General features: G+C 46.8%; 2 protein-coding genes across 5 annotated transcripts in view; both read right to left on the bottom strand.

Moving 5' to 3' along the window:
* Positions 1–85: 85 nt before the first annotated feature.
* Positions 86–20,738, bottom strand: LOC307080719 (poly [ADP-ribose] polymerase tankyrase-1-like). 4 transcript variants are annotated; one of them, XM_079743564.1, is made up of 28 exons: positions 20,294–20,738; positions 19,215–19,439; positions 18,783–18,878; positions 18,404–18,440; positions 18,227–18,302; positions 16,601–16,621; positions 14,941–15,035; positions 14,585–14,651; positions 14,089–14,275; positions 13,465–13,586; positions 12,883–12,974; positions 12,286–12,364; positions 11,723–11,894; positions 11,370–11,449; positions 10,853–10,998; positions 10,222–10,387; positions 9,643–9,862; positions 9,159–9,268; positions 8,630–8,818; positions 7,746–8,004; positions 7,281–7,363; positions 6,584–6,704; positions 6,201–6,298; positions 5,755–5,829; positions 5,372–5,486; positions 4,969–5,155; positions 4,243–4,399; positions 86–3,469 (listed from the first exon to the last, which is right to left on the bottom strand). In XM_079743564.1, the coding sequence occupies exons 1-28, from the start codon at positions 20,733–20,735 to the stop codon at positions 3,383–3,385; spliced, it is 3,804 nt and encodes a 1,267-aa protein (XP_079599690.1). In that variant the 5' UTR covers positions 20,736–20,738; the 3' UTR covers positions 86–3,382. The 4 variants fall into 4 exon arrangements, with proteins under 4 accessions (XP_079599690.1, XP_079599691.1, XP_079599692.1 ...); XM_079743565.1 differs by having other exon boundaries at positions 5,381–5,486; XM_079743566.1 differs by lacking the exon at positions 16,601–16,621.
* Positions 20,739–21,274: 536 nt separating this feature from the next.
* The window catches only part of piwil2 (piwi-like RNA-mediated gene silencing 2), a gene marked incomplete at both ends in the record, with an annotated part of 31,456 nt that continues 28,297 nt past the window's right edge, over positions 21,275–24,433 (bottom strand). The window contains 3 exon segments of the mRNA XM_079752666.1: positions 21,275–21,431; positions 21,544–21,651; positions 21,855–22,108. Coding sequence (XP_079608792.1) covers positions 21,275–21,431; positions 21,544–21,651; positions 21,855–22,108 — 519 coding nt within the window.

Genomic DNA, 24,433 nt, shown 5'->3' with positions numbered 1-24,433 from the left:
TGCAAGACTACTTTCATGAACTCATGAAACTAAACACAAAATAAATTAAATAATCAACGTTCACACGGAAATAAAAATAACAAGCTGTTACTGGGACGTTTATTCAAAAAAGAAAAAAGGGGAGATAAAGGCATGAAAGAAAATGTAATTTACAGTTCGCAACAAGTTTTCTGTTAAACATCGACAGTTATACACATCCATTTACACAACCTGTACATCAAAATAAAAGAAAACTAAACAAGGCCCCACCCTTGAGAATTAAGGTAACATCTTGAGAATTCATTTCAAAATAACTTAAATAGGTTTTCTAAGTGCAAATCCATACATGTGGGAGTGAGACCCAGGTGGGCTGATGAAGGCGGGGGGGGGGGGGGGAGCTCTCATGAGCCATACTGACCACAGTGAGCAGCACCCAGTGGGCGCTTGCTTATGTATAGTAGGTACAACAAAAAGACATTGTTAAAAAAACAAAGCAGGGGTGCACTGCAGTCTATACTCGACATGATATGATACCCTCACATACACACGCAATAATAAAAACTCCACGCCGTTCCTACAGCTTCTCTGCCGATAGCTCGTTGCATTGGTATAAATACACATTTACAATGCATGGCGTGCAATACGATGCATACTAAGCGTTTGTCGAGTTGCCTTTTGTTCAGGTTTTATATGCTTATTTAATGGTGATGATCCCTCACAATGCACTCTAAACGTTCACACTCCTTCACGGCCTTCCGGTCTCCTACAGGAATACACACCCCCTCTCTTGATCACACAAGGGGCTCGCACAACTATAAGCCTTTAATGTTCCAACTGCAACAATGTACACCCCTGAATGAATTACCTTGAAGAGAAAACAATGACCATCAGACTGGCTGCATAATAACGTGTGAGTCGTGTGAGAAGCCGTATGTACAGCAGAACTATGTGGTCGTCTGTGCTGGTGCGTGTTGCCTTGTGTTACTTGTTAGCGTTAAAAACACAGTCACAAGAGGATGCTTTGTACAGGAGGAGCCAAGAAGTCTGTCCATCTGATCCAGGGGCAGTAGTGCGTGTTTGTGTGTCCATCTCGACACACAATGCTGTGTGTGTATACAGTGGGGCAAAAAAGTATTTAGTCAGCCACCAATTGTGCAAGTTCTCCCACTTAAAAAGACGAGAGAGGCCTGTAATTTTCATCATAGGTAAACCTCAGCTATGAGAGACAAAATGAAAAAAAAAAATCCAGAAAATCACATTGTCTGATTTTTTAAGAATTTATTTGCAAATTATGGTGGAAAATAAGTATTTGGTCACCTACAAACCAGCAAGATTTCTGGCTGTCACAGACCTGTAACTTCTTCTTTAAGAGGCTCCTCTGTCCTCCACTTGTTAACTGTATTAATGGCAACTGTTTGAACTCCTTATCAGTATAAAAGACACCTGTCCACAACCTCAAACAGTCACACTCCAAACTCCACTATGGCCAAGACCAAAGAGCTGTCAAAGGACACCAGCAAAAAAATTGTAGACCTGCACCAGGCTGGGAAGTCTGAATCTGCAATAGGTAAGCAGCTTGGTGTGAAGAAATCAACTGTGGGAGCAATTATTAGGAAATGGAATACATACAAGACCACTGATGATCTCCCTCGATCTGGGGCTCCACGCAAGATCTCACCCTGTGGGGTCAAAATGATCACAAGAACTGTGAACAAAAATCCCAGAACCACACGGGGGGACCTAGTGAATGACCTCCAGAGAGCTGGGACCAAAGTAACAAAGGCTACCATCACTAACACACTACGCCGCCAGGGACTCAAATCCTGCAGTGCCAGACGTGTCCCCCTGCTTAAGCCAGTGCATGTCCGGGCCCGTTTGAAGTTTACTAGAGAGCATTTGGATGATCCAGAACAGGATTGGGAGAATGTCATATGGTCAGATGAAACCAAAATAGAACTTTTTGGTAAAAACTCAACTCGTCGTGTTTGGAGGAGAAAGAATGCTGAGTTGCATCCAAAGAACACCATACCTACAGTGAAGCATGGGGGTGGAAACATCATGCTTTGGGGTTGTTTTTCTGCCAAGGGACCAGGACGTCTGATCCGTGTGACGGAAAGAATGAATGGGGCCATGTATCGTGAGATTTTGAGTGAAAACCTCCCTCCATCAGCAAGCGCACTGAAGATAAAACGTGGCTGGGTCTTTCAGCATGACAATGACCCCAAACACACCGCCCGGGCAATGAAGGAGTGGCTTCGTAAGAAGCATCTCAAGGTCCTGGAGTAGCCTAGCCAGTCTCCAGATCTCAACCCCATAGAAAATCTTTGGAGGGAGTTGAAAGTCCGTGTGGCCCAAAAACATCACTGCTCTAGAGGAGATCTGCATGGAGGAACGGGCCAAAATACCAGCAGCAGTGTGTGAAAACCTTGTAAAGACTTACAGAAAACATTTGACCTGTCATTGCCAACAAAGGGCATGTAACAAAGTATTGAGATGACCTTTTGTTATTGACCAAATACTTAATTTTCCACCATAATTTGCAAATAAATTCTTTAAAAATCAGACAATGTGATTTTCTAGATTTTTTTTTTTTCATTTTGTCTCTCATAGCTGAGGTATACCTATGATGAAAATGACAGGCCTCTCATCTTTTTAAGTGGGAGAACTTGCACAATTGGTGGCTGACTAAATACTTTTTTGCCCCACTGTATGTGTGTGTGTTCATAGTAACAAGGCAAGGAGATAATTGTGGAGTGGATTGTCATTAAAAGAAAAGGAGAATAAAGACAAACACTTCATGGTCTTGGCAAGCGTCCTTGTTGATGTAGTGGGTGATTTGTGATTGGTGGAGAGTGACGGGTAGGGGGAGGGGCAGTAGAGGAACCCATGCAGGCTATTGGGCCATACATGCATCTGTAGCACATGCCAACGCTAACAAAAAAAACCGTCAGCTTGGAATCTGACGTGTCATCACCAGGAGTAGGAAATTATTATTATCCCATGGGTCATCATGTAATACAGACCATGTATTTTACTGAGATATACCATCTACTATATACACCTTGTACTGTACTGAGATATACCATGTAATGTATACCGTGTACTGTATTGGGATATACATTGTACTATTTACCTTGTAGCGTACTGGGATATAACATGTTCTGTACTGGGACACAGTTGAATTGAAGTATGTGTTGCAAATAGAAGGAAGGGTGCTTATTCAGCATTTTCATAATAAAATAAAAAACAAGGTTGAAAAAAACTCTTGCGCAAACCGACAGGGTATAGCGTCCTTGTGTAGCACGTGGGTGTGTGTTTGTGTAGCACATTTGGGAAGCGCGTGTGTGTGTAGGGCGCCTGTGTGGGCGCCTGTGTGCGCGCGTGTGTGTGTGTATGTGTGTGACTAGGACTTCTGCTCGGCTGCTGCTGCAGCCTGTGGTGTGCTCTCTGGCTTAAGGATCTGGTAGGTGATGAGGTACTCCGGGAAGGCCTGAAAGAAACACAGAATCAGCACTGTTGAGGCCTTTGAGGAGCTTGTACAGGACGCCTTGTTGACATGGTTGATGTCCAGCTGTAAATCAGCCATGATACGTTTGTTCAATTCACCCACTCTCCCGGGTAGATGAACCGGGTAGTTAGCACTCCAGCTAGGAGGGCTCTTTTGACTGATTTGAACACAGCCTTAGCTTCCACTTCTGATTAAATATGAAGTGCTAAATCCACGGTTGTAAGAATGAGACTGGTGTATGAATGAGAGTCAACTGAACATAAAACGTCTTTCCACACTAAGCCAATGCATTGCAACCGGGGGGGGTCGAAGCAATTTAAAAAAAATCTACAGTACGATCCAGGTTCCAAGTCTGTGGAAAGCGCCGCAGCAACTGAACAGAAAATTGATATCAGAAGCACCATTGGAGAAAGCTGTCTGGCCCCGGGCATTTCAGATGCGCTTACCTGGGTTGGTCAAAACAACATTTTGGGAGCGGCTAAACAACGCGATTGGAATAAAAGGGCTGTCGATTGATCGCAAGCTGCCTAATTACTAAATGGTTCAACAACGCGAGAGAGGTTGAGCAAAAATCATGGCTGGTTATATTCTGGACATGGAGCATATCAAAATAAAATATGTTGCGAGAAAAGTCAAAAGACATTGAACATATTTACACAACATTGTGTACAAATAACAAAGTGGCGTGGGTCAGGGAAGAGTGGGGTCTTAAGTGACCACCGTTCACTGTCAAGAGACGCTGTGTGTCACCGTACCTGCTCTCCGCGGTAGATGACGTACTCGGCGTAGGCCAGGCCGTTGACGCTGGGCCGGCCAATCACAGAGTGGTGACCGGGGGGGGCATGGGCCATCTTCATGGCGCTGAATTGGAGGAAGGACTTCCCCAGGGTCACCCGGCAGAACAGCATCTGTCTGTTGGGGCAGAGGGGGAAGGCGCACATAGGAGGGGAGGTCAAGAGCGTTGGGAGGAATAAAGGTTAAACACTGGGTACTAAAGGGGTGTGGGGAATGAATAGGACTATTCCCAATTCAATTCTAGCGGTCTGTCTAGCTGAAGCCTGAAAGGATGGCGTTGAAGCGGGGCGATGCCCGGGCAGGTAGTACACAGCCATGTGTAGGTCGTTTAACCCTAACCCTAGACCCATGTTGACTTGGATCGCCGAGTCTGTCTTTTGCTACCCTTTAGATCGCTTTAGTGCAGAGCACTTACAGCAGAATTTGTGTGCTTTACGGGCATTAGTGATTTATAACTGAAAAACCTACAAAGACACCTGAGCTCTAGGTCTCCACAGAGAATGGCCATCGTCTAACTTCATAGATGAACTATCGTTAAGAATAATTTCCTATATCGTAGTACATTAGGCTAATAGTAACCTATATTCGATTTTATGCAGAGTCCGACTCGAAGGACGTGCGCACACAGAGAGCCCTGTGCAGGAACAACCACGTCCATGCTTCAGCGGTCGACAGCAGGCACTGACCTGTGGCAGAGATAGCAGGAGCGGTCTTTGTGCGTGGGGCAGCCCGTGCCTCCGCCGATGCCGTACACATACTGGTTGCTCTTTGACGAGTTCTCGGCGAAATAGATCCCGGCGCCGAACATGCCCCCGATGTAGGCGTGCCGCTCGTCGAAGCCCTTGTGGATGATGGCGTTGATGAAGGGGGAGCCTGGCGGGGAGAGGGCACGCTGTTAGTCGCGCCGCCGCCGGTATATATTTTGCCTGCGACTGTGGTGTGGCTTTCATTCAGACCTGAGGAGAGGTCGGAAATGTGGAGCAGGGGCCTAGGGTTTCAAGAGACGGAACTCGGGGGGGGGGGTGCATGAGAAGGAGCCTAGGAATCAACGGAAGGAAGCGAGCGAGCGTCCGAGGGAAGGAAACTAGCCTTGGTTACCGTGGAAGAGCATGCGCTCATTGTGGTGGTTGTGGTTCTCGTCGGCGATCTCCTTCTGCCGGTGGGTGTAGCGCTCCCGCAGCTTCTTGTTCACCACTTTCTGGATCTGTGGGGGGGCGAGAGACACTGGTCAGGACAAACACTGCGCCATGGGTGGGCCTTGCTGCTGACATTTGTCGTTGGGTTTGGAATAAAATGAAATAATACATTTAAAGTAAAAGCTGGCTCAGCCTATATTTTATGACCCACTCAACTCGTAAACAACAGGATGCGTATTGAACCAGTGTCCTAGCTCATGGACCAATCAGAAGAGCCTAGATGTAATCTAAGGGGAACAGGAAGTGGAACTAAATGGTGATTGTAGAAGTAAGGACCTTGATGATGTTGTATCGGCTGAAAACGCCCCCTGCGTTGCCCCCGTCTCTGTGCTCTCGGATAGTGCTTTGCATCTGAAACACAAACACACACAGACACACTTAGCAGCAGCCATAGAGTTGATCTCGGGGAGGAAGGAAAAAAAGAACCAGATAGTGTACATTGGCAGACTTTGACCACCAAGGGGCGCTAGACATAATAGTGTAAGAGGGTCGGTTTGATCAGTCACTGGCATAGACAAATCATTTGACAAGACTTATTAGAAGGTGTAGTTTAGCCTTCTTTTAAGAGAGTTACCCATGTCATAAAAGTATTTATCCAGAAACCAGAGTACAGAGTTACTGCCACCATCCCGAACCGTGTCCAATTTACATACAACTGGACTAGAGAAGTGCCAGAAGGTAGTCCATGTGTTGTCCACTGAATGTGTGAGCGCTCCACCCACCTCCTCCTCCACGGACTGGCACTCCTTGTCATCGGAGGCCAGGTCGATCAGGACCGTGCCCTGGTTGGCACAGTGGAATGTCAGGTAGGGGTTGGCCCCTAGACCCCAGAAGGGAAAAACACTGTTAAGTCACAATGGGGAACGCGATAGGCTGAAAGAAGACACGTGACCTTAGGGTTACAAGACAATAAATAAAAAAGTTATATAACTAAAAGATGTATTGATCTGCACAGTGACTCTGAAGAAACCATTTAACCACTGGAGGAAGGCATCCAGACACATCGATACTCCCCTTAGTGGGCCGTGCACATGGACGTGTGTGAGACTGTGATGTGGAGCCTGATTCAGGACGAGCACGGAGAGATGAACAGCCTGCCCCTCACCTTGCTGGCCGCCCAGCAGCCGCTCGATGCCCTTGATGAGCTTGTGGCGATGGCCGTAGGCGTTGATCCCGATCTCCTTCAGCTCCTCGTGGCCCATGTCTGCCAGCACGTCCAGCGTGATCTGAGGAGAGACAGAGAGGCACACACACAGACAGAGAGACACACACACACACAGAGACACACACACAGACAGAGAGAAACACACACAGAGACACACACACAGACAGAGAGAAACACACAGACAGAGGCAGAGAGAAACTCACAGACAGAGACAGAGAGACACACAGAGACAGAGAGAAACAAACAGACAGAGAGACACACACAGACAGAGACACACACAGACAGAGACAGAGAGAAACATGGACAGAGAGAAACAGGGACAGAGAGAAACAGAGGAATTCATAGTTTAGTAAATCGTTCATAATCCCAAGAAGACAAATTTAAATCTTTTACAGACTTGAAGCCATATAAACTGGTAGATTTAGTCACAGCAGTTCTACAGCCAGGAAATGGGTCAAAAATAACTGAATTTATTTGTAAAATTAAATATCAGTATTTGACTCAAATACAACACAGCCAGTCAGTACGGCTTTAATGTGAATCATGGTTCTATGAAACAACCATTAAAAACGGATGGGATGGTCATCCTTTCCTAGAGGTTAATGAATGTAGTGGAGACTGGGTGAGCTGGGCTGACCTGTTCCCTCTCAAAGATGTCCCTGAGGTGCTCCAGGCCCAGGGTCTTCAGGAACTGGCTGATGTTCATGTCCAGCATCGCCACTGCAACACAGACCAAAGGACCAAGTTATCACAGCACAACACACCACAACCAAACCACCACAGAATCCATAAACGTCTTCAAAGATCACTGCAAGCCTGGCTGGAGCATGACCTTTTCAAGACACCGGTATGTCAAATTTGACCTTATGTGCAGTGTTGTTGATTTTTTTAGGAAAAAAAAATAAAATCGAACATTTTTATCCTTACAATTTTTACCAACATATCCGAATCAAGTGACCTCAAAACCTCTTCAGAACAAGCCGCGCGCTGCCTCGTGGGTTTTCCCCGTTCCTCGACACACTTCCCACCATGAGCATCAACAGGGCCATCCATTCGTAGTAAGTGCCGCCATGGCCCCCATGAACCAAAGCCCCCCACTCACTCTCTCCGTCCTTGCGGTCCGAGCCCGAGGCTCCGTCAGCCACCCCGGAGGCGCCGCTGCCCCCTGAGGCCCCTGCTGCCCCGGCCATGTCGCCCAGCGGGCCCGACAGGTTGTCCATGCTGCTGGCCGCCGACAGGCAGGAGGGCGTGGAGGCCGGGGAGATGACCGAGGCGCTGACCACCGTGGCCTGGGGCTTGAAGCAGCTGGGCAGGGCGTCCGGGGGCATGGCGTCCGTCAGGAGGGCCCGGATGTCGTCCGCCTACGGGACAGAGACACGGACAGACAGACAGACGAGGGGAGTCAGGATCCGGGAGGGCGGCTTACGTGGGTCTGAAAGGGGAGCAGTGCAGCTAGCATTACAATGCTAGGCGAGACAATATCCAACTCCAGGAACAGGGTTGTAACCCGTACTTCAAGTACTTAATACTTAGTTCTTGCTTCAATAGCTGGCACTTAAAAAGAAAAATTGTATGTGTAGCGTCTTATCCTTGCAATCTTTGTTGTATACAGAGAATGGGTTAAACTAGCATTTGTAAGTGCCTGGCACTTGTTTCTATGAACATCTTTACTGTACCGACAGCGAAATATTGTTGTTTCTCTTTCTTCTGACAAATGTACTTATTGTAAGGCCCTTTGGATAAAAGCGTCTGCTACATTCCCTTAATGTAAATGTAAATACTTCCAACAGTGGTCCATCTTCATGTGTCTTTTTTTGCACTATAAATACTCATAAAGCAGGTCTTCCATTTAGCGGCTTCTTCTCGCTCTGTAGGATCAGTAGAACCAACCGATGATCACGTTTGGCCCTAGCACTGCTAGGACATGTTTGGGCTGGATCAGGGTCTCTCCGGAGTCCTCTAGGGGGTGGGCAGTGGGGTGCTTACCGTGGCCAGGTCCAGAGCCGTCTGCCCCTCCTGGTTCTTCATGGTGGGGTCGGCGCCGTGCGCCAGCAGCAGGGCGCACAGCTGGGTGCGCCCCTTCTGGGCCGCCTCGTGGAGCGGCGTGAAAGCCCACTTGTCCGTGGCGTTCACGCACGTGTTGTACTTGATGAGCAGCGCCGCGATGTCCACGTGCTGCCAGGGGGACAAGATGGAGATCAGAGACACCGGCGGTGGAAAGAGACGGTGGGGGCGCAACGCGACAAGTGATTTGATAACTAGGTGTGGTTTGTCTACAGTATAATTGCTATTATGTTATTGTCATAGTATTAGTCATAATGATCTGGCACCCCTTTTGGACAGTTTTCATGCCGTCATGTTGGTTTGTGCGTGTGGGCGACGCAAACAATGTCAACTGCCACAAAAAAGGTTTGTGGCGGTCGATATCATGCTACAATGTGTGGGCTACATTGACACAAGTCTCATTGTAGTATTAGGTTAGCCTAGTGGGGTACATAGGGCAGTGGGAACTCACCCCGTAGGAGGCGGCGTTGTGTAGGGGGATAAGGCCTCCCTTGTCCTGGGCGTTGACGTCAGCCCCGTGCTCTAGCAGGTACTCGGCCACCTCCAGGTTGTTGTAGCCGGCTGGGGAACACACGCATACACTTTTGAACTTGATGCTACTGCATCTGCATTTTGCAAAAATACACGCTTTTTAAAGTTAAAGGTCAAATATGCAAGGTTTGTGATTGCAATGCCAGTAAACAGAAAAACAAAACGTCGAATTCTCTACATTTCTGCTGAGCAATTAACCTTGATCCCTGTAGCCGTTAAATAAGCAACATCACAGGACGTGTTGAACACATTCAGTCACACTATTTGAATGCATGAACAAATACTTTATCGACTGAATGCACAACAGCACACGCACCGTTCTCACCAACACATTCAACAACTCTGCAGCCATGACCTCCGACCCATCGGCCCGCTGGGCTCCGCCGGGGGGCCCCCTGACCTACCTGCGAGGTGCAGCGGGGTGGAGTTGCGGCCCTGCGTGTCCCTGCAGTTGATGTTCTCTGGGGAGCAGAGCTTCTGCACGCGGGCCAGGCAGCCCTTCTTGGCGGCGTCCAGCAGGGCGGCGTCGCCGCGCAGCAGGTCCTGGATGTCCGTGTCCCCGTCCTTCACCATGTCCAGCGGCATGTTGCCGTCACGGTTCTTCTTGGTGGGGTCTGCTCCGTGCTGGTGGGGGGGGTAAAGTTTTTTTTAATGTGTGAGGTCGGTCGTTCTTATGCCAAAGAACACGGCCCTGATTGATGATAGAAGAATCAGTTGACTGAAGTGGGTTTTCATTTAGATTTTCATGCTAGGGGGCCTCGTTCTTCATCTTAAGGAAATGTGTGAACAGGAAGATTATCAGCTCCTCAATGAATCCAGAAGCTCTCGCTCGGCTTGGGATTTATCCAAAGCACCTCGGTAACAAACTCGAACCTGGGGACATTCAGGAGCCATTGAGGTGCAGGTAAGGGGGGGGTATCCCCAGGATACCTAGAGGAGGTTGCCTGCCGAGCTTGGGGCTGGACCAGTGACCCGGCGCTCACCTTGAGCAGCAGCTTGCAGATCTCGTACTTCCCCTTGGCGGCGGCCTCGTGCAGAGGGGTGAACTTCCAGAGGTCGGCCACGTTGACCGAGGCTCCGTGCCGGACCAGGAGCTCGGCCACCTCGTAGTGGCCATAGGAGCACGCGTTGTGGAGGGGCACCAGACCGCTGGGGGGAGGGGGGGGTTAGGATGGTTAGGATGAGGATCTACATGGACAAAAATACTTATCCCTCTTAATGTTTGGAGCACGTCCCAGAAATGGATCCCAAATGACAAACCGTTGTGTGTGAGGTGTGTGTTTGACAGCCTTGCGGCAAAATTTGTCAGACGGTTGTTGGGGTACATGGGACATCCCGGAAATTAATTAAATGTCTGATTGACTGTCAGATGCTTGTCAGAGCTTTGACAGCCTTGGTGGTTAAACCTCCTCCTGGTGTGTCGCCTCGCATGGCTAACGCCGCAGTCGGTGTGTGAATGTGTGCAAGAATGTCAGGCGACATCGTAAAGCGCTTTGGGTGGCCACTGGTTACAAAAACAAAGCGCTAAATAAACGCAGCCCATTTTACCAAATGCTATCTATTTTGTTGTATTATAACACAATAATAAGAAGGAATCAACTCTCTGGCGCTCACCCCTTGTCTTTGGCGTGGACATCGGCGCCATGGTGCAGCAGGTACTCCACCACCGCCACGCGGTTGTAGCCGGCGGCAAAGTGGAGCGGCGTGGAGTGGCGCCCCTCCAGGTCTCGGCAGTTGACGTTCTGCGGCGTGCACAGTTGCTGCCGTGCACAGAGACACACACACACTATGATTAATACACACCCTATGATTCGGATGTATTCCGGAGTGTGGTCTGGATGAGCTCATTTAAATATTTCTAAAAATGCGATTGATATTTCATGAGAAGCTCTTCACTGGAGAGCTGAAGAGCTCTCCAGTGAAGAGCTTCTAATGAAATATCAATTTACAAAAGGGTTTTATTTTTCAGTTTCTGTATATTACCTGCATCCACCTCAACACCATCCCACCAAAATCCTTAAACTTCCTGGCAATCAAGCCACAGAGGGTGGTGTGTAATGGACTAAAGTATATTACAGTGTAAGAAGGCCAGTAGAGGAGGAGTGCCCGGCCACTCAGCCAGAGGACATACCTGCACTGTGTCCAGGTCACCAGCTTTGGCCGCCTCCAGGAACCGATAGTCCACGTCGGAGTTACGGGTGGGGACGTTCTCTGAAGGAAAAAGGACATAGCAATCATCAGCTACCATCCATTAACCAAACGTCTTGAGCAGCGTTAACACACCGTTAGAGATCGGCAAGTTTATACCATTTACTACTTTCTCCATTTAGCAAACACACATACTCAACTCAGTGAATTGCAGGTCTTTCTGCTAAATCTAGATTAGCTACAGGACTGTGGAGCACCAAGGGAATCGAGCATACGGGGAAACAAGCCCAGGGCCTTTCTGCGCTGGGAGGGGATCCCAACCAGACCATTGCTTACCGTTGAGGATCTGCTGCACCGCCTCGTTGCCCATCTGTGCAGCTGTGAAACCTTGCAGAGACACAATGGAGGGGTCGGCGCCGTAGCTCAGCAGCAGCCGGCAGGTCTGGATGTGGCCCGCCAGAGCCGCCCGGTGGAGGGAGGTCTGCCCCAGCGTGTCCACCGCGTTGACCTGGTGGCGCACGGAGAGAGGGTCAATAGAGAGGCAATGCATTTAGCAACGCAGAACTGGTTCGGGAATGAGGATCAAGGTGACGAGTTACAATTAGGTTTGTATTGCCCATCGTTGGTGATGTACTTCACCAAACAGGTTAATAATTTTAGCTTGAGTAAGGGAAGACCATGCTGGGCTCAATTCTAAGTTGTTCTAGTGTGCCTTAGTTGTCCTATTTTCTATCAGAGTATGTGCAGAACAAGATGAAGGTTGATTTCAAATTGGCACACATCAACGCTTAATGCCCTGAGTGCTACAATGGTCGATGTTCTCATCCATCCGTTGCTGTGCGTCTGTAGCGAGGGGCTAGCCGGGGTCAACGCGTGGCGAACAGGGTAGGGGCCGCTACCTTGGCGCCGTGCTTCTGCAGGACCTCCAGGATGTCGTTGTGAGCCCTCTCAGCGGCAACGTGAAGCGGCGTCATGAAGCTGCAACACAAGGAAGGGAGTGATCAGAACCCACCGATAAAGGCTTTGAGAAGAGGCAGTCATAAAAATAAAAATGCTTAAAAAAATAAAAGTTTATATTACGGCTTATCAGTCAAATCAGTTGTCAATAGTCCCAATTCTATAATTTTTTTATTTTGCTGAAATGCTATGTCTTACATTTTATGCAGTTTCATTATAACGCCATGTGTGTTAATTTAACTAATTAAATGTACTATTGCCACAAAGGGCTTGTATGCAAAAACAACCGTGGTGACTTGACTACAACCGTGTCTAATCTAGCCAAAAGCATCTAAGCTCGCTAGCAACATAGTTACAGCAACTGTTCGATCTTGCATCAAAAGGAGCCCTTTATCAGGTTTGAATTGTGGTTTCCCCCAAGACAAGTCAACCACCACCCAACCGTCCTCGGGGAGCGGTTTCCCTTGGAGGAGAATCCAGCCCACCGGCACACTATTATCCTGGCAGGTAGCAGCTGTCTCATGATTGGCTGTTCTTACTCTTTGTTCTTCTCGTTGATGTTGGCCCCCTTGCGCAGCAACAGCTCTGTCACCTGTCTGCGCTTGGGGTGAGGGGAGGCCACCGCACAGTGCTGTGAAACACAGGAGCAAGACGTTAACACTGGGGTCAAAAGACAGGATTAGGATTTGCCAGGAGTCTCTTTGTGATAATCTACTCCTCCGAACACGTTAATTAAACCTTCGTTTTTTTTAACACTGAGGCGCATTGGCTGCGCAGTGTGGCCAATGACGTCTCGATCTAAATCATGTCAATACAGCAAATCAAAAAATCCAGAAAGCGTGCTGTGACACAAACTTTGCGTTCAAGTTCCAACAGTGTGATGGGATAAAGGCTGCTGTCTACCAGGGCTGTCTCGTTGGTCAGGGGGTGCTTTCTAATACCAACAGTGCGTTGGATGCTTCCTACCAGGGCCATTGGTCTGGGGGAGCTTTCCATTTCCAACAGTGTGATGGGATAAAGGGTGCGTTGGAATAAAGGGTGCTTCCTCCAAGGGCTTTCTTGTTGGCCTGGTTGGTGCTTTCTAATTCGAACAGTGCGTTGGGACAAAGGGTGCTGCCTACCAGGGCCGTCTCGTTTGTCTGGGGGTGCTTGAAGCTGATGATCTCCAGGGCCAGGGTCTTCTTCACCTTGGCCATGTCGGCCTCCCGCGCTGCCTGGAGCAGCGAGTGACCTTTGAACTCATCTACAAGTCATGGAAAAGACAAAGAGAGATGTACACCGGTAAGTGGGCCTCAAACATACTGCCATGAAAAACCGATATAGGATTCATTTTCTGAGTCATTTATATGCGTTTTGTACAAAATGTCAGCAGGGTTAGGGGTATAAGAATCACATATCAATCTTCTATCATTTCTGAATTATTTCCCCAAAATAATGTTATTCTTTACTTTATTTATTTCCCCTTCTGTCTTAATTTATGCAATGTGTTTAGATTTTTGCGATTCATTGCAATTACTTTTTCTAATCAAAAATCTTGGTTAACTTCTCTCTGCTTTCATGCAATAATTTGCCACACCTCCTTTCTTAGCACACAGTGGACTTGATCCTGAAATTAGTACACAACGTCCCGAAACATAATCCATTTTTAATCTAGATTGTGAGATACCGAAAGATTAACACCCCTACTGCAGGATAGACATTAACAGTGTGTGTGTGTTTGTGTGTGTGTGTGTGCACATCCTCACAGGTGAGTCTCTCCTTCAGTTCTGGGGTGGGGGCCATGTCCACGGCGCTCTTGCTGTGGCAGTTGAGCAGGGTGGGGTCCGCGCCATGGCTCAGCAGGAGCGAGCACACCTCCACGCGGTTCTTGGAGGCGGCCTCGTGCAGCGGCGTGAACTGCCACAGGTCCATGGCATTGACACAAGCCCCGTGCTGCGGGAGGAGTGACGGGAGACAGAACATACATGTGAAGAGATAGGTCGGGCCATGTGGTTTTCATGGTCAGTGGTCCCGAGTTGCTCAACTGGTAGAGAACGCCATTAACACTGCTAGGCTAAGGTGTTCGATTCTCCACTGAGGCAAACCAAAGCTCAGGATATATGAACCCATGGCCACTAAATGGCATATGTTTGACTGTTTATAAAATGAGTGATTTATGTACATTCATGGCAGATGGGAACATTCCCATTATCCAATGAGACTGAAATAGTGTTTATAAGATAGCGTGCACATGGGCCTTACTTTAAGCAGGAGCTCTGTGACCTCAAAGTGACCGTAGGAGCAGGCATTGTGAAGTGGAACCAGACCTCTGTATGGGGAGGATGAAGAGGACGGGATAGGTCAGCATAGATTGTAAAACTTCCCTAGCCTCACATAAGGTCAAAAAGGTCTACACCCTTTCACACCAGTGTGATATTTGGCTTATGGCAGATGAATTTCCGGACGGTCGGACAATATACAAATAAAGTGGTCCAATGGTGACCAACAAAAGAAAGTGATCGTATTTTATCTCAATGCAAGTAAAAAAAGCCCTACTTTATCTGAACACCTATACGTGGTTTAAACACGGCCGCCAGCGACCCAGAGAGGCGCCTCACCCTTTGTCCTTTGCGTGGACGTCGGCGCCGTGCTGCAGGAGGAGCTGGACGATGCGGACGCGGTTGTACCCGGCGGCCAGGTGCAGCGGCGTTGACTGTGGGAGACAGAGGGAGACAGGCACCTCGTCTGGTTAGGGCGCCAGCGGCACGTGGGGTGCAGGAGTTTGGTAGGTGCTGCCTTTGGTCTGAGGTGGGGTGTAAGGGATGCGGAGGCATGAAGGGCAGGGGGGGGGGGGGGGGGGGGGCAAGGGAGGTGGGGAGGCTGATTAGGGCTGGAAGCAATGTGCTGCGCAAGCCTTCACTCTGTAAGTTGCGGATGGATGGCAACGACGACGACGACGACGATGGTGGATGGATGGAGGCTTTCCTGCGGGGAGGCCCTGCCCCCCCAAACGCTGAGCCACTCTGGGCAGCGAGCTGGCTGTCAGCGGGAGCCTGCGGGGCATCAACCTCGACTAGCACTGACCCACCGAGGGAGAACCTTATGGAAGCCAAACTTTCCTTGGGGCACTGGGGCTTTTAAAAAACAAACCAATCCAAATGAGGTGATCCGGCTAGTCAGCATTGGAGATTTAAAAAATAGACAAAAACTTTGCGAAAAAAAGCTTTAGAATGCATAGAGGGAAGAGGTAAGTGAGGCTGTTATAGAGCGTTTTTTAGCAGACAAAAAAAATAGATGTTAGTTAAAGCGAAGCCGCAAAGCAGATTCTTCAAACAAATTAATCCTCCAAATCAAGTGCAGGTCTACTCCACTATGAAAGGGTTGAGGTGATGGGGCAGAACGGGGGGGGGGCTATTTAACTCTAAATTCCCATGCACATGGCTGAAGATCAAAACCAAAATGCCCGCTGAAAAAGACAACCTCAACACACTGATAACGTCTGTTGGGCAAAGAGCAGGCAACCAAATCAAGGTGGCGTCATCCGTTGTTAAGATAATGTGAATGATCAAAGGGAGTCAAATTACTGAGGGCAGCACAGCACCAAAGGCATTGGTACAGTATATGCACTACAAATACTAGTACAGTTACAACATGGGGAGGAGGGGGTGCACACAATTCCACATAAACATTTATTAAACATATTGACACAATGCAGGGTGCAGGCCTTTGAGCATGCATGAGTGATCATAGAGTACATAAATAAAATTAAATGATTAAAAAGAATAGACACCGTGGCTTGGCGAGCAAGTAGCTAAAGACCGAGTGTGAGTGAGTAGGAGATTTCATTTGGAATGGGTGCAGGAGAGTGAAGAGAGGCATCGAGAGAGCAAGCGATGGAGAAATGTGGCGATCCTCTCCAAGCCGAACACGGTTGGAGGGTGTCCGCTCAACGCAACTACCACCCACGCAGACTCTTCCCCTCTCCCACACAGCCCATCCTTTCTTTCCTCTCACACACACACACACACACACACACACACACACACACACACACACACACACACACACACACACACACACACACACACACACACACACACACGAGCATTAGGGCGGGAAAGATGAAGGTGACCCATACACCAAGGTCCGTGGTGTGCAATTAACGTGTGACAGCCAGCTCATTGGTCAAATCATAATGGATTAACAGACTAAAAAATAAAAATAAATAAAAATCACAACAGTGCATCAATCAAGTGGCTGTTATCAAGGTCAACTTACCAGCATTTTTTGGGATGTTGACTGATCGACAAATGTTGCCAGAGTCACACGGAAAACAAAACGAAACAAAAAATTACAAAATGATAGCATCTTGGTCACAGCAGTTCTCCCTGAAACACAAGCCTAGGTCTACAGGTCTAGGTTTATAGTCCTAGGTCTTCATTGAGAGCAGGGCAGAGTAGAGTACAACAGCTTTAGGGTTACAAAAATTATTATTGGGCTCTCAAAAAAAAATAAAAACAAAGCAGGGGTGTTCATGGCTCTCAGTGGTTCACTCTGGGTCCAGGACCACCCCCGGGGCATGTCTTTCATGGCGGTCTGGGTCAACTTCCACCCAGACCTGCATTGGAACCTGAGCTGCAGCGAGGGGGATGGGAGGCTGAGCCCAACTGTTTGACTTAGTTAATGTAGAAACTTAACTCTTGAACTAAACACAAAAAAGGAGAAATCTTTTCTGAATATTGAATGAAGGGTACGGGCTGGTGGGATTTATAATAGCCACAAAGGGGATTCAGTTCAGAACTTTCATTTTTTTCAAATATGGATTTTTTTCTAAATATACGATACAAACATACAATTATTTATTATAGTAACATAAATAACCCGTCTCCGGGTTCTTCCTGCCAAGTAAAATGTTTTGATAAGACCATGTTCCAATAATTAATTCTATCTACACTAATGCCGGGATAAATAATGTCGGTTGAATGGAAGGAAGTAATATGAATCCTTAAGCTAGTCCTAAATTATTCAAATCAGCACATCACCAGCACTTTGGGAATCAGAGGACACCCGCCAAATGTAAAACAACTTGTCTGGGTTTGTTTATTCCATCAAGTCACGTGAGCCATCGAAAGGTAAATTCACAGAGCCAAAACTAACCCAAACAACTTTTCCGATTCCCCACTCGAAGATAGTCTCAAGTCTTCAGCGTGAAAAAGTGAAAATTTACGCATAAGAGAAAATCACTGCAGGGGGAGACCTGCTAAAACTACACGGGTCGGACTAGATGAAGAACCACACACCTGGCTCTTTTTAAAACGGTGGCAACAGCACTAAGAAAAATCAACTAAGCAGTGTACTTTTCTGTACCCTTTCTAACAAAAGCAAATTATCCCGAAAGGGAAAGTTAGGCCAACCATATGACACTGACCCCTTTGGGCTTCAAGTTATCAATACCCAACAAATATGTGCACATAACACCGTATTCAAGAGGTTATGAACAGAAGGGAAAAACACAAAGTGACAACCCGAGCCTACACTGTGGAGATGATAAAGATAAAACGAATTCTACGTCAGAGCAAATAGTTTAAGAGAGGTGTTACGTGAATACCACAGGCTGTATAAAATGGGTTGAGACTCAATAGCCTATTAAAATAAAAATATGAATTAAGTAATGTAAGGGATCCCCTGCTAAAAATCCTTTTTAGTAACGACATTACTTCACACATTTCAGTACTGTTGTTGATCCATCCACACTCAAAGGGTGCTTTTTTTTAATCAAACACACATTGCTTGCATATATATATATATATATATATATATATATATATATATATATATATTGCAGATAGGCATTTCCTGACCCGTCCTGTGATGTGTCGGGGTGTCGGGCAGGCAAAGTCTTACCTTGCGACCGTCACTGGCGTGGCAGTTGACGTTTAATGGAGTAAGCAGAGCCATGAGCTTCTCCTCATTCCCACTCCTGCGGGCACAACCAGAGCAATGGGTCAGCATGGCTCTGTGGGGCTCAGCATGTGAATAATAACAGACAATGTGATGTGAAAACTTATTGTATGTTCCTACCTGGCTGCCTCCAGGAGCTCATCCTTCTTGTATTCACCTAGATCAGAATAATAACATAGTATATTTAACAGGAATGGTGATTTTGATGCTGATTTTAATGTTTGCCCATGACATAACGTTTGCTTATTATGTATCTAGTTCACGATTGTATAGCCAGGGAAATATTGCATACAACCTTGATGCCAACATACGCAACGATTTATAATAGCACCTAACTTATTAACCTTGCTTGCTAATAGCCAAACAAAAACATTAACACCAGTCCTGAAACCTTAATTTGTATGGATACCTGATGCGTTGACGACAAAATAGGACCTTACATAAAATACAATAAATCTGGAAGTGTGACAGTGGAGAAGATTTGAGTTGAGATACTGACCGGTTAGTACAGCTTTGGCTGAGGGGTCAGCCAAATCCAAGGCAGATTTACCATCTGTGTTGCGGATATTAGGATCAGCTCCGTGCTGCAGTAAGACTAAGCAACAACAAAAACGTGAGAAGAAACATGATGTTTTCATTCTAAAAAAGGGAGTAATTAAGCCACTACACCATATATATATATATATATATATATATATATATATATAAAAGGCCAAGTGGTATAATTATTGAAATGTAAAAATCCCTAATTATCAATCTGGTTTCACTGACAAAAGCAACTATAATTAAGAAATTAACCAAGAGCATCCTTTTGCTTCACCGTCCTACAACACATACTACACCGGCAGCCAGTCAAATAGTAATTTTGAACAAAGACAGAAGCACAAGGAGTTGCATTCATTTGGGGCAATTCTTAAACTTTAGGACTCACCAATGCAAACGTCTATCTTGCCCTTGATTGCAGCTTCGTGTAAAGGGGTGTAGTTCCAGTTATCCCGAGCGTTGGGGTCAGCACCTTGGCATAACAGGAGACTGACCACCTCGGCGTGGCCAAACGAGCAGGCATTATGCAAGGGAATGAGTCCTCCATCGTCCCGGGCATGGACATTGGCCCCTGTCTGTAACAGATGCTCAACCACATCTTTTCTGCCAAAACCTAGGGACGCGGGAGAGGATATCGATTTTATTCACACGTGCTCCTCTGTGTTTAAACAACAAAGACGCTGAGAATACATTTAATTGCGTCATTATTTCAGTTGTGGGTTATTCTCACTACTTTTCAAACGTTTATTGACACAATACTTTATGTCAGCCGGAACGACAGTGAATTCTGGAAGCGGGCCGTCTCCTGTTTGAGTTGAGGGTCCTAAAGCTGAACACAGACCACCCCTCCGAATGACAGACTAAAATAATTGGGGGGCAAAAGTTGACTAAATTAAGACGACATAACGTCGTAAAGTGGAGTCCACAATCAGACACCAGTACATAAATACACATTATGGTCATCGGCATACGGTTCACGGTACGTTTTTAAAACGTGTCACGGTATTTAGAGAACAGTAAATAAACCCTTACGCTACAATGAATTATAGTGCAATGTACAGAGACAACCACCTGGAAATAACCAACAAGTAATACGGTGCAATCAGCGAAGGAAATAGTCTCGCTTCGTACAGCACTGACGATATGTGTGTTTTCCTGCTGAATGCCGTTCATTCAACGGGAACAGCGTGGAAACATGGCAACACGATACAGTTGCCATTTTCTAGCCAATGGAGCTTTTGTTTAGGGATGGGTGGGGGCATGTTGTTAAAACCAAGGCCTACGCAGACCCAGTCCGCACAATACCCTTAAAACCCACGGTACACCACGGGTAAAGGTTGCGAACACTGCATCGACATGCGATGCAAGAGGGTGCAATACAGAAGGGAGATGACACGGCGATGGCTAGCACGGTCGCGTATATCGCACAATCAGCGACAAAAATAAATCGACACGGCGTCAGCTTACCCGCAGCGAAATGAAGGGGGGTCGATTTTCGCCCGGCCATGTCCTTAGCGTTTACATTCACCGAGTCGACGAGCCTCTTCACCCGAGAGACGTCTCCATTCCGACAGGCCTCGAACAATTCCCTGAAAGCTCCACCGATGCCACTGCTCCCGTCCGTGGGACTCGTACAGCCGGAGCCCGGACTCGAGACGCTGCTACCGCCACCCGATGTTGTTGTGGTGGAGCTGGCACTGCTCGCCAGGACCGCGGCTGGTAGATCCGGAGAGGCCAGACTTATCTCCATTCCTCCGCTGCATTCCCGTTCGCCTTCAGGGGGTACGGTGTTCGAAGTCAACAACGCCATCGGCGGAGAGCCCGGCGGGCCGGCTATAAGAGAGCTATTTCGTGGCGGGGACTGAATGGTACTTTGCTGTTGCTGCGAGGAGCGACGAGACACCGCCATTATCGCAGCTCTCTGGCAACAATAATAGTCCTCCCCGTTTCCTGTGTAAGTGGTGCTGCTTCCGGTTACGAAGACAGTCAGCTGTTTCTACGAGGTTAGATAGATACCTGCAGAGGTCCAGGGATACTTTTATGCTAAATATGAATGCAGTTTCTTTTAAGAAAAGCCTAACACGTGTTCATACGTATGTGTCAATTACACAAGACTCAATATTAAGGAAAAAATGAAGCCGAACTTCAGAAATTAAAGGTTTCATTTGGTTTGTAACCCTGTTTATTATAGTATTGTAACGTTGACCAAGAAGCACACGTAGTCAGGTTTTAAATCAACTGAAGCACTGCGTCCCCTACACCACACGACTGTAAGCTACTTTTAATAACAAAAAAACACAAGAAAACAGCACACCCAATGTACAAACATAAAGTCAGTGATGGTGGCGACAACAAACACACACGTAAACATTGAACAACACACAACCAAACAACACCCCGAACCCATTGACCCCACTCAACCTAGCAACAGTTGCGGTCCAATAGTTGTTAAAGAAAATATAAACGGTCAGATAATTGGATTCCTGGTTCGGCATGTAGATACATGCCCGCAAGATATGCCAGTTTGTGAGCATATTTGCAGGGTGCTGGTACTCGGGTGGTTCCAGGCCAGTTCCAGTAAATGTGGCACATCTTGAAAGTGAGCCTAGAATCACATAAGATACCGTGTTAAGACAAGGTGATTTGGTCTGCCCGTGAGCAAAATTATGACCAGCTCCAGGTCTTCTCGGCACCTATTTGTCAATTTGTTATTCTACCGTTGCAAGTGGTCAGGGGTGAGGCTGGCGGTGTTGTACACGGAGACGTAGTGCGTAGGGAAGCCACATCCTTGGCGGATGGAATGTGCCATCAGGAAAAAGTCCACCCTGAAGTGACACATTTGGTATCATGGTTAACATTGTAAGGCAGAATAATGAAAGGCTAGATGTCATGTTTTTTTATTTAAAAAACTTAATAGAGCCACAAGCCAATCTCCCCTTAGTGGAGAATAAAGCTCTTATTCTTATTCAGTGTGGCTATTGGCTCTTGTAAGGCCGTTATGGCCAGTCTACCAAAGATGTGAACTGACCAGTCTCTTTGTGTAAGGGTGTGGTCGAGAACAGTCCCAGGTGGAGGGGTCGTGAGGCGGTCCCCGGCCTTGAGGTAGAGGGTGGTGTTGATTCTCTTCTGCACCACTATGAATACAAGTTTTGGCTCATAGCTCGGGAACGTTTCGAAAGCCTTGAGCAGCTGCGGGACCTCGTGGGCGGCCACCACATTGAACTGGCTTTCCGACACCCCGTCCCGGTACACCACGATCTTCTCAGGTAGATTGTGGTTCACCTTAAGGAAACAGACGTATGAATCAGAGGGCAGGGCTCAAGAATAACTTTTCACATTTTGCAATGGTGCAAAATGTTAGGTGCACTAACTCGTCATTTCGGTGCACCCAATATTTTTCCCCCATGCCTTTGACCGCTGCAATAATACATTTGAAGTGTACCTGTCACAGAACAGGGCGTGTTTGTTGGAGACAGCGTTTTTTTGAACGTTTCAATTCGAAACGTCGATTCTCCGACAGCAAAAGCCCTTTTCCCAGCCATGCTTTTAATGCACTCTTTGCAATAAATGCAGAGCATAACGTTCACCGTCTCATCGTACACGAGCCATGGCAATTGGACAAGCCGTTCTTTGCGAATTGCATATATTTTTGACTTTTTGTATGTGTAAGACTGGCTCCGACGAGGCCGTCTCCACCCATGTTGGGTAAGGATTAGGCATTTTACCGGGGAGAGGGGAGACAGGTGGTGGAGCGGTTACATCCGCAGAGGATGATGTCGGGTCAGGGCTGGGCCGTTTAGGGCCGGGGACAGGTTGAACAGACACAAGCATTTTTAATTGACGAAAAAAAAGATCAATAGTTCGTGTGTGGTGTACGGTTGTGATGTTGCTCGAGGTACGGTTTCACACATGCCTTCCTTTATTAAAAAAAACTTCCTTTACCCAGGGGGCACTACTGCGTTCCCAGGGTGCACTGTGGCGATCACCGGGTTCCATTGTTTAATTCACGCCAGTCTGCGTTTGTTGGCGGCTAGTCAATGTAATGACTGTGAGAATAACCTTTCCAAAATGTTAAACTGGCTCCACAAGAGTAAAAGGACACAAACGGATTCAGAAGAGGACACGTCCGATCTTCTAAACTCAAATGACTCGTCAACATTACCTTTAGTTGTTGTAGATGTTATGAAGGAGGTCAGTGGACTAAATCATTTCAAGATTTTCATTGATAAGCTGTACACTTTATACCAAGCTTCACCCAAAAACCAAAAAGAGTTGGTCCAGCGTGCACAGAGTGTCGGTCAGCGTCTTCTTGTCATAGGACGTGTATTGTCAGTCTGCTGGATGGCCTCAAGTTAGAGAACTGTCAAAGCTGTTTGGGAGAGCTACTGAGTGCTTCAGGTGCACTTTTCTACTGCCGCAAATGATGTGAAAAAAGGGATTCAACAGAGAGAGCAAAATACAAGGGACTTAATGATGTTCTCACCTCTATGCCCTTTGTTTTTATTCTTGGAGTAATGTATGATGCCCTAACAGAACTCAGTGATATGTCAAGGACGCTCCAGAAGAGAGACATGACGCTGCCTGAAGCAGACAAGCTGTTGACCAGACAGATTAGAGTCTTTGAGTCCATGATTTCAACACCTGGTCCATACATAAACACTGTGATTCAAGCTCAGACAGATGTCTTTCAAGAATGTAGCCCTGCATGAGAACCAAACTCGTGAAGATCAATGCAGGACAGTTCTTCCGAAGCATGGCCGAAAATATGAAATGCAGAATGACTCCAACAACTTTGTCAACGAAAATTATGACAAAATATTGTCGTCAACGAACCTTTATCACGTGAGGCAAACGAGACAAGACGCAACGTAAATGCTGGTCATGTGACAATAACTATAATTAAATAAATAATGCAATATTGTTGACGAATAAAAACAAGACTAAATGTGCTTTACAAAATAAAACTGCTAAAATGTCTCTTCATTTTCGTTGACCAAAACTAGTAAAAAAAAAAAAATGGTTTATTTTATTTATTTCTGGGGCTGTATCAGGTTACGTTACTTCCTGAATCCCCGCTCGTCACGGCATTAGATTCAGAAGACGCAGATGTGGTGGTAGCGTTAATGAAAACTTAAGGCCCTGTCCACACTAATCCGGGTAAATATAAAAACGTACATTCGCAATGCAAACGATCTCTGTCCACACTATCATTTTCATATAGTTTACGGAATGTTTTGCATCCACGTTCCACACTGAAATTATTTTGATAAACAGTTGTTGTCATGGTTACGCAACCCCCGCACCGCCTCTCTCTTTAGATTACAGGTGCGCAATCAGCTGATTAATCAATTTCACTCACGCAAAAATATGTCTCTAACCAAAAGTAAAAAGGCGAGACGTTTTATTTAGAAATGCCGCTCGAAGTACGGTTTGAACTGGCGTCTTTGCGTTTTTTTCCCATTGCTTAAGCACAGGAAGTACAGCGCTCGCCTTCGGCGTTGGAGTAACGATTGAGTTGCAACTTCTAACTGAAGATACATAGTACATTGCACAGAGAAATCATCATTTCCATTTCACCTGCCTTTTTTGTTTAGATGAGCGTCTCAG

The sequence above is a fragment of the Pollachius pollachius genome (genome assembly GCF_949987615.1).
Source record: "Pollachius pollachius genome assembly, chromosome: 1".
NCBI lineage: Eukaryota > Metazoa > Chordata > Actinopteri > Gadiformes > Gadidae > Pollachius > Pollachius pollachius.
The sequence above is the reverse complement of the archived record's forward strand: the minus strand, read 5'-3'. Positions and strand labels throughout refer to the sequence as shown.